This window comes from Gambusia affinis, linkage group LG08 (genome assembly GCF_019740435.1).
Source record: "Gambusia affinis linkage group LG08, SWU_Gaff_1.0, whole genome shotgun sequence".
In the NCBI taxonomy this organism is placed as follows: domain Eukaryota; kingdom Metazoa; phylum Chordata; class Actinopteri; order Cyprinodontiformes; family Poeciliidae; genus Gambusia; species Gambusia affinis.
In genome coordinates this window covers 25840561-25850824 of record NC_057875.1, presented here as the reverse complement: position 1 = coordinate 25850824, position 10264 = coordinate 25840561, and the positions used below count along the sequence as shown (strand labels likewise).

Here is a 10264-nt window from a genome sequence, read left to right as displayed (position 1 = left end):
TCTCCCATTGAGCTGGATTTCTTGAGTAAAATTTCAACTGGGCCAATCAGCAAACAGAAGGAGAAGTAGTGAACTACAACGTCAATTTTCTGCAGTGTTTTAGAATTGTCACCGGGATGTAAGTTTAGCAATGGCAGCGGAGGAAGTGAGCAAAACCGTTCAGTTCGTGCTGGCTGCACTTCCAATAAATAATGAGCAGCTAAAGTCGAAGCAAGAACGAAGCAGCTCTTATCACCACCCGCCTTGTTCGGCTCAGTGTATCTCTCTTCGCAGTGGGGCTTCATTGCTTTTCTGGAACACGCAATTTCTGGAAACGTTGGATTTGGGTAATATCAGATCCAGTGGTTTAAATCTTCAACAGAGTCAACGCTCCAGGAAGCAGTCGATTCTTAACAGCGTTTGATCCAAACCCTCTGGACGAAGCAAAGCGTAGAACAAGAGGCTGATTTTTTACGAGGCTAGCTTACATGTCACAGCATGGTATCAGAATCAACTTTATTGGCCACAATTATTTTTAGAAAAACATGGAATTGAACTTTGGTTACAAATGTTGACAGCAGAATAGCATGTGCATGTATGAGTATCTACATCAGTTTTTGTTCAAAGAAGAAGAAAAAAGGCACTTTGTGGTACTGCAATGTGATTTTGTTTGTTTCACAGCAGACTAGCTGGGCTCAAACCAAATCAGGAACTTTGTTCATTCAGTCCATCTGAGCTTACACTGTTTCGCACAGGAGTATCTGCAAAAAGCATTTTATCTCTGTAACCACAGCAACGCCCTGAAAATGTGGTTTGACAAATTCTTGGCTCATCCGAAGATAAACATTAAGGCATGACACGTTTTTCAGATTTTTCTTCATATTTTTTTCTTTTAACTGCGTATCTGTTTCTTTCCTCTTTAAGTTGATGTTCTATTTTATGTTGGTCTAACAAAAAACCCAAACACAAATACACAAACAAACGTAAAATAAGTTTGTCTTGTGATGAGAGAATATGTTAAATAAATTAAGGGGTATGACAACTTTTGCAAAACACTTTCAATATTTCTTTCTTCCTTTCTTCCATCTGTTACAATCTTTTGACTTTTTTCCTATTAAAGTCCGGCTGCAACCTGCTGGTTCCTGCTGCTGAACTTGACCCCATTGGTAGTTAATAAGTAAGCTCCCACAGAGTGGCTGAAGATGCCCACAGGAGTGTTGGCCTCTGCTACTGGGTCACATAAATGATCAGTTTCTCCGACTTCCAAGTGCCACAGACGGCTCCTCTGAACCGAGTAGCGGTATTAAATGCTGAGTTCATTTAATGCAAACTGGAAAAAAAAAAATCTAAAGCTATATCCAAAGTGGCTCAGGCGAACTTTTAAGCAGGCGCCGTATCTGGACACATTCCAGCTGGTGACAAAGTTCTGAAGAAGTTACTGAGGGGATAGTTTCCTCTGTCTGAAATGGACCCGGAACACGGAGGTTCTGGGGATCAGCTCCTCCATCTGGACGTTGCCGTTGACGAGCGTGAACCCCGGAGAGGAATCTTGGACCTTCTGAGCAAACTCCGTCCGGAGTGGAAGACACAGCACATTCAGATGAAGGTACGCCACCGACCGCATGGACTGATGTTTAGTCTGTTTCCACTGGTCTCAGGTGTGATTGTTGAGGTCAGTCTTTTGCTTTGTAAACTCCAAGCTCAGGCACCGCTGGCAGGAAGTGATGTAATGAAAACAGGAAGTGATGCCACTATTTGAAAAAACCGGCACACAATGCATTGCCAACTCTGTCCAAAAGTAATTTAAGTGTATTGAAAAGGGCGAATGTAATGTTTGCTACTCCATTTGTTTAATTTGCTAATAAAAGTTAGTGAAAAGCTTATACATGTCTTTAAAAAACAAAAACGAAATCTTTAAATATTTTGCTTATAATTATATAATTATATTCGTCATTGATAGGCAAAGCTAACTAAAGAGTTGGTTGAGCTAACCCTAAAGTGCCAGTCATAAATAATAGGTATAATGCCATCATGTTTAGTGGAAACTGATGCTAAAGCGCTAAATTTGGCCGTGTTGATACCTGCCAAGTGTTACAACCTAGTAAAACCTCAACATGTTGCGCTTCAGGAAGTGACTATAGGTTTCAGGTTTAAGGTTGTTGAGTATTGCTCGCTACTTTGCTGATTTTGCCTAATTGACCACAGAATGTTTCGGTCAGTAAACACACAGGACATGAGTAGATTTTAAAAGGTTTAGTATAGATCTACAGTGATAGATTCTTTATTTTTAGGAATTATTTGCTCTTTTGAACTTTTGAGGGCTGTTTTCTCCCTGACTTTGTTTACAACATTCAGATAACCATGTCTTGCTCTGTGTTTGACAATGTTTGTTAACGTAGCATTCACAATTTCAGACTCCAGGAGTAACGCAAAATGCCTCCGGGAAGACTTGTTTCCTGTTTTGTCGTGGCCATTTACAAATGTCTCGTATTGTGCATATTTGTACCTTTTTATTATAACGTTTTGCATTCAAAGTGCTTTGAAATCAAATCACATGTATGGTGGCAAAATCTTGTCTTTAAATTTACAAAAGCCTTAACTTTCCCTGACACCCTGTCAGAAATCACCGTTCAGAAAAAAGTCTGGAGAAAATTCAAGGTAACTGGACGACAAAGGGAGAATTTAGAAAGTTTTTTTGTGTGTGTGTGTTGGTGTGTGTGTGTGTGTGTGCGTTTTCAAAGCATCCATTGAGGACAAGAGAACCTCATTCTGGTCCCATGTGCAAACACAAGGTCCAATCTTTCAGAGAAATAGGGTTTATGTTTGTTAGGTGACTGCACATCGGCTGTGTGACCTCTCAATCTACACCGGGTCCTGGAAAGTACACAGAGGAGTAGATGTTTCCCTCCAAAGCTCAGATCACACAAGTCACTTTAATGATGTATTGTGCTCGTCAGGGTAAGGTCAGACGGTTCCTGCTGTCACACCTGTGCTTTGGCATGGGCTGTGTACAGTTTGTCACAGGTGCTTTTTCAATTGGCTTCCTCTTTAGTTGCTATTTTCCTGTTCAATAATCTTGTTTGCCATCTGAAAGAGAAGGAAGAATTTTAACACAATGCTGTAAATCAACTTCAGATTCAATGATTTACACACTCCTTAAAGGATAGGCACAAAAATGCTATAAACGATTCAAGAAATGTGGAAAAAAAAGCAATATTAAATAAGAGTATTTTTACTTTCATTAGCTTGATACAAATGCAAAAAGATTTAGACAGTTACTTTCGGGGCGTAGATTGTATTTGACCATCCACTTCTTGATTCTGTGCAAATGTTTGTCAACATTCCAGAAATGTGGAAAAAACTGTTTCCCAATTGCAGTGTTACTAAGAAATTAAATTAAAATCACACATGAATAAGCTGTAACTCAGCCATGGCATTAGCGCTCATCATCTATCATCCATCAGAGGAGACCCCGGCGTCTTATTCAGGCGTTGGAGCAACAAGTCCCTTGTACATGGGAGCGACCATGTTTTGGGTTATTTGTAGGCGTTGATTATACAAAATCTAAGGATTAGCTTTGATTCAACACATTGGAGTGTTGAACACACCTTTTATGAACTGTTTTACATCCACAAGCTCTGGTGGAACCAGTTGTAAATTGTCCAAAAAAACCCCAAACAAGACGTCATCCTCCTACTACTTCCTGTTGTCCTCTTTGTCGTTTTCGCCAGTAATCAGTTTTTTTCTCAGAGTACTTCAGAATAGCATGCCCATTGTCTCTTAAAGGCACCACCTAAACAGTATGTTTATTGACGCGATGCATGGCGACTCTCCCGACTCGTCATATTTGCCTTACAGTTGATTGCGAATTGTTCCAGAAAAAGCTAAAGATCACAGCTCTAAGACAGCCGGTGTGTCTGAGTCCAAGGTCCAATTGTGGCCCTCAAATGCGCCCTTCTTTTCCTAGAATTGAAAGGCAGGTTTCACGCATCCTTCGTAGCCTACTGTTTCCCAAGATTCATTGTGGGATGAGGAGGCGGGAGATAGAGTGGGAAAGTAGTACAGTTTTAAATGTAGGTACACTAAAATTTAAGCTACAGTTTTGCCAGTTTGTGTTGAGTGTCGTCACGGTTGCTAGGTGAAAGAGCATAGTCAAAGGCAGGAATAACTCAAATGGCTGGACTGTCTGGTCTTCTTGGTCGAAGAAGGACCTGGCCTACGTCGACTGGGTAGGCACGGTCATTCAAAGTATGTGACCCCTGAATTTGGACACGCCCATCAATAGATCTGCATTGGACAAACTTTGTGTGGAATCCCTACACTCATCTTTAACTGTGGGCATACAATACCATCATACCTCATATTCTTGCTTCAAGCCTAAGGTCAGGGTTATATCCCTCCCTCATGTACAAAAATGCACATTGACTCAACAATCAAACTCCCCTGACTCTCTTAGCCACCCAACAAGGCAGATCTGTCCAACAGTCAGTTCAATTTCACACGGCTACTTCTCAGTGTGGTGTTTTGAGCCTCCTCTCCAAATGTATTCTCATAATTATTTGACAAGTATCAATTTCAGTGAATCTGATGAAACAGAAGACAGTAGACTCAAGTCCGGCGGACAAAGAAAGCACAATTACAAATGTCAAAACCAGCCCTCCCTCCGTTCACCATGAATAATAGATCCGATGTCAGGGTAGCCATGTTTGTTCTCTCTACCTAGATGAGAAACTGTGTTGTGTTCGTGTCCCTTTGGAGGCTCAGGAATACTTCAGGGGCCGTGGTACAGAATGAGAATCTGCCGAATGACAACAAGGAGGCAAACAGTGGTCAATGCGGTATCTTTGTGTACACAAACAGGGCAGGACAGACTGTCCTGGAGCACCACTGTGCTGTGAAGAAGACACCTGTGTGCTTTCCTCTGCTTGCCTTTTTTTACAAGTTTGCTGTAAACTTACTGATGTCTCTTTGCTAGAAAGTTGCATTTCTCACTAGGCTTGGAATCAAATTTGTTGCTTTCTCAATGTTTGTCTAGTTTTGTGTACAATGTTTTATTTGTATCTGTAGCTATTCGGGGTTAGTAGCCATATCATTTTAAATTATTTATGTCTCACATGACTTTCTGTTAAACTTTTATAAATAGTGTTCTTAAAGGACTCATACTAAAGTGTGATACACTATATACTCTCCATACCTTGTTAGTTAAAGTTCCAATTTAAGATTACAGCAGCATTGTGTAACCAAAAATAATGTAATGAACCACTTTAAACAATTGTTGACTGACCATTAATATCATTTTTTTAGATGCACAGATTTAAACAGTCTATTTCCTGAACCTTGTTGCCCCGCAGACGTTTACAGAAGGCATTACCAACCAGCTGATTGGCTGCTACGTGGGCTCTCTCCAGGACCCCGGTTGTGTTCTGGTGCGACTTTACGGCAGAATGACGGAGCTCTACGTGAATCGCGATCGAGAGGTGGAGATGTTCCAGGTCTTCCACGCGCAAGGCTGCGGGCCCAAGATCTACTGCAGCTTCCAGAACGGCATCTGTTACGAGTTTGTCCGAGGAAATGTGCTGGAGGACGAGCTGCTGCGACAGCCGTCCATCTACAGGTTTCTGCTAGCACCCAGCGAAATCAGTCACTCTGCAGCTATATTCTCCACACACAGATTATTTAAAAGACAACAGGGTATCTGCTGGCTTTAGCAAGTCAAGTTTAAGATTTTTTAAGACCTTTTTAATGCTACACTGTAAAATGTAATAAGTTCACTTTACTTAAAAAAAGTTAGGAAACCGATTGCCTCAAAATCTTCAAGTAAAGTAGCTAATTCATTTTAAGGTGTTATTGCTAAAAATAACTATGTTTAGACCACTCACATAAAGGCAGTAAACTTGAGTGCCGTTAACTCAAAATCATTAATTGGGATTACTGTAAAATATTCATTCAGACAACTCATGCAATGGCAGTAAACTTTAGGGCCGTTAACTCCATTCAGACAACTCATGCAATGGCAGTAAACTTTAGGGCCGTTAACTCAAAATCATTAGTAAAGTTGACTATAAAATGTCAATTATGACTACTTCAAATTGTGAGTTATGCCAATTAAGCAGTACTCATAAAAATAAGTTATACTTACACGTTTAAGAGTTCACATTACTTGCAAAATATCAGGAAACCGATTGCCTTGATATGTTCAAGTAAGATGAACCAAAAGAGTTAAGTTATTGGAACGAAGAGCCAACAGACAACAGTTTGAATGGAAAAAAATGTTTAATAATTAAACAAGTTTACCTTAAATACAAGGTTCTCAAGTGTGGTTACATACACACTAACCTGGAAACAAAGTTTTCCATAGACTTTTTTAGGGAAAAAAATGACACGACTTTTTTTCTAGGGTAGCCTTCAATCTAATATTGAATCCTTCAAATGGCCCTCAGTCTTTAAAACTTTGAGAATCCCTGCTTAAATGTCTTAGTTGACTGGTGTGAAACAGAAACTAAATTCTCAATACTAGAGCCCAACATTTATCATAACATTGATAAAGTAAATAGTGAAGTAGTGAAGTGAAGTAATGTTTCTCCTCATTAACATAAAACCATTTAGTAGTCTGCAAGTGCAATGATGCTCTCTCCAACAAAAAAGAATCAAACAAGAAATAAAAATCACTTTTCCAATAACGGTAAAGGTATCAACGTTGATCCATAATGTCACATCACATTCACTCATTGCGTCAGAAGATTTTTGAGTGATTGTATTTTTGGTTTTAGGGATTTATGTCCAAGTGACAGAAGCACCCTTTGGATGAAGTCAAAGGTGTACTTCAGTTGTTGAGGGTACTCCAAATTCAGAGAATAAATAAGTCCAAAGAGCAAGCACATGGCATGTGGAAGATTTCCAAGATCATTCATGACAAGACTTCCTTCCAAAATGATGGCAGTACTTGAAGACTGGAGGTGCAGTGAGTCAGTGGAGGCCTGCCTGTCCTCAGGAATGATGGTCAGGATCCCAATGGGGGTGTGAGACACGTCTGGGTCTTCGCAGTCCTAACAACAATAGAAGCAACACCACAATTACATATCAACATAACACTTCTTTAGGGTGACCAGATTCCTCTTTACCCGGATATGTCCTACTTTTCAGACCTAATAAAATGTCCGGGGGGAATTTAAAAATCGTTAGGGATTTTGGTCAACTGCCTCAAAACACATTACATAGCTTACAGTGCATTGTGATTACATTGCCACTCCGTTCCACTACTCCATTCCAGGTTTTTTTTTGTATGGCAAAGAAATCGGTAGCACGTGTGTACATGTTCTACCGATTTCTTGTGCTACCGCTGGTTCTACCCCCCCAGCCGCCGTCTCCCCCATCTCCAACCCCCGTTGGCGCATGTGTGTCCGCCGATTTTACCCCCCCGCCAACAAAAAAAGAAGTGTCCTCCTTTTCAGAAACCCAAATCTGGTGACCCTACACTTCTTCATCACGGCTGCTTCTCCTACAGTTTACAGCTGTCCCACCTATGGCAGTCTACTCATCATAAGCCTTCTATAACAGTACAGCGGCTTTTTTAACCCGCCAACATCTTTATCCTTATCCCTTTTCCTTTTTTTGTTTTGCGCCCCGGACAGCTTTTTTGCTCTGCCGCTCCATCTTGTTGCCACTAAATAAACATGATATTTTCGACTAACGTTAGTCCCAGGCATCGCTAAATCATTACACATAAAGTTAACCTCAAAACCTGGACTTACGGATGAATTATACGGCCGAGATAATGAATATAAGTTTGCTAAAAAACAGTGGGACTTACCGTGACAAAACTTAGCTGCAGCAACCGCCGTATTGTTGACAGTTTGGCGCTTCTTTCAAACACGTCGTCACTCATCAGTATCCAATGCGCATGTGCGTTCAACGAGAGCTGCCGAATGATGCCGAGTTTTCTGCTGGTTATGCAGATGCGTTTTGCTCACTCATAACTCCAAGTTCGGGTTACTTGCTGCTGATGAGTTTGATTACTTGCCTCAGTAGAAAGTTGTCTTTGCTAAGTTTAAGTTAGTATAGTCAACAGAGTAAGCTGGAATGAGTTCAGGTCACTTTTTTTTTTGAGTACACTTTACTTTTACATTTTACAGTGTAGTTTGAATTCAATTTAAGACTGAAAAATATAAATATAGGGGATGATTAGTGGATCCTGCTGGCTTGTCTGGGTTGGCAGCAGAAGTGAGCCAATGGCAACGACCAATGTTGTCCAGCCTGCTGGTGATACAGTTGTACATGCCCATAATAGACGCAAAAACAAGCTATCAGCTAGCTACCAACCACCTCAAGTAAAAGGCTTTGACTCTAAACAGCATCTGCATCCACATTCTTGAAACACACAGTTATTTAAAAGAACGCAGCGTATCTGCAAGTTTCAGCAAGTCAAATTTAAGACGTCTAATGCTAGCTTGAAAGAAATTTAAGACACAAAAAGACATTTCCAGGCGCCCTGGAAACTGTTACTGTTTTCATATAAAAGATATTGGGCATTTTCAAAACAATGAAATTATAAAAAATAATGTGCCAAAAAATCTATATATATCGATAGAGAGAAAACTCAAACTTTTGGCTAACAGAAAAGTCCTGCACAAAAAAACCCAAATGCATACAAGATTAAATAGTCATAGCATGACAAAATTTAAGACCTGTTATTGACGTATTCAAGGCCAATTTTAGACTTTTAAAATTGTTTCAAGACAATTTAAGGCCTTCCTTTTAGGCACACAAATTTAAGACTTTGAAGTCTTTTTAATATAGAAAATAAACATTTGCAAAACGATGAATTCACAAAATGAAGCGGCAATAGAAGCTAAACAAAATATTGATACAGACACTGTAAAGGAACGGTTGACCAGTATGACTTGACACAACATTTTTTCAGTTCTCAGTCATCCTGAGGGACTTTTTGCAGCTGACTTACTTGTTATGTTGAGCAGTGTTGTTTACTCCTGGCTCATTTTATTCATTATGTCCATTACAGGCTGACACCATTGCTAACAACACAACACAGTAGGCAGGAACTCAGCCAGGGAAGGCCAAACAGCCAGGGCCACAATAGACATCCATCGCTGGTGCTTACCCAGAAAACCTTGCGTCCTCCCAGCTAAGATGGCTCAAAAACATAAAACCAAGTGGATGAAAGGTCACATATGCAAGGAGGCCCATTATTTTAAAAAGAAGAACAAGATAAGAACGCTAAATGGAAAGGGAGTTGTGTTTCTGCTCCGATAATGCTTGTTTGTGCAATAACAGCACCGGCCAGGGTCATCTGAGAAAATGTTTCATTTTTTTTCTTCCTTTTTTCCTTTTCTCTGCAGATTGATTGCAGCCGAGATGGGAAAAATCCACTCGATCCAGCCAAAACGTGGCCAGACGACAGAACCTCAGCTCTGGGCGAAGATGTCTCATTTTCTGACCCTGGTGAAGAGCAGCGTCACCAGGAATCCAGCTGAGCAGGCGTGCACTAAAAGGTAAAGAGCGAGAAGCATAAAAATGACCCTGAACATAAAAAAAAAGCCCATCATGAACATTGATATTCAAGTTACTGTAGAAGAGTGGCTGTAGAATCTATCAAAGCAAACTGTACAACATGTAAAGTGAGGTCATCCCTTGCAGCTACAAAGAAAACTCACCAAGGTTGTACATTTCCAGACATATTAAAAATGGTTCGGTTTTTATCAGACAGGTGACGTGCCTTGAGAGCAAAACTGAAATTCCTTCAAAATTAAATACAGAGATGGACAGAAACCGTTTCTGGTGTGGATTCATCTTTGTTTGGTTTCTCTGTGAATCACAACTGTTCAGTGAGTTGTGAAAACACCCTTATACCTTTTCACACCTGTTAGTCCGGTAGACTTGGTTTGATTGGGAACCAAAGTTGTGATATCTATTACATTTTCATCTAGTGCGGTTCGGTTTCACACTTTTCAAACGAATCAAACCCTTTGAAAACCTGTTACCCTCCTCACCTGTGGCGGCGCTGCACCAAGGAAACAACATGAAAACCTTTGAAGAAGATGCTGAACTTGAAGAAGACACAACTTCCATCTTCACAAAAACAAAAATGGTGTAGGATTTCTCTTTTGTCTTTGGCAAAAAACCATGAGCCATTTCTCAAGCTAGCACAGAATGCTCTGCATTGTAGTCCATTTCCTGCTTTTCAACCTGTTCTGGTACAAACCAGCCCCTTTCTTCATCCACAAGATCTACAGTCTCTGCTATTGTGAATCGATTGCTTCGTGGACTC

The 10264-nt window shown here is 40.3% G+C and overlaps 1 protein-coding gene across 2 annotated transcripts in view; it reads left to right on the top strand.

Annotated features, from left to right (window-relative positions):
- Nucleotides 1–1166: 1166 nt before the first annotated feature.
- The window catches only part of LOC122835675 (ethanolamine kinase 2-like), a 31691-nt gene continuing 22593 nt past the window's right edge, over nt 1167–10264 (top strand). Inside the window, exons 1-3 of one of the 2 annotated variants that reach the window (XM_044124909.1) lie at nt 1167–1585; nt 5331–5593; nt 9336–9488. In XM_044124909.1, the coding sequence (XP_043980844.1) occupies nt 1445–1585; nt 5331–5593; nt 9336–9488 (557 nt within the window). In that variant the 5' untranslated portion in view covers nt 1167–1444. The remainder of the gene's footprint in view (nt 1586–5330; nt 5594–9335; nt 9489–10264) is intronic. The other variant, XM_044124910.1, reaches the window with a different exon arrangement.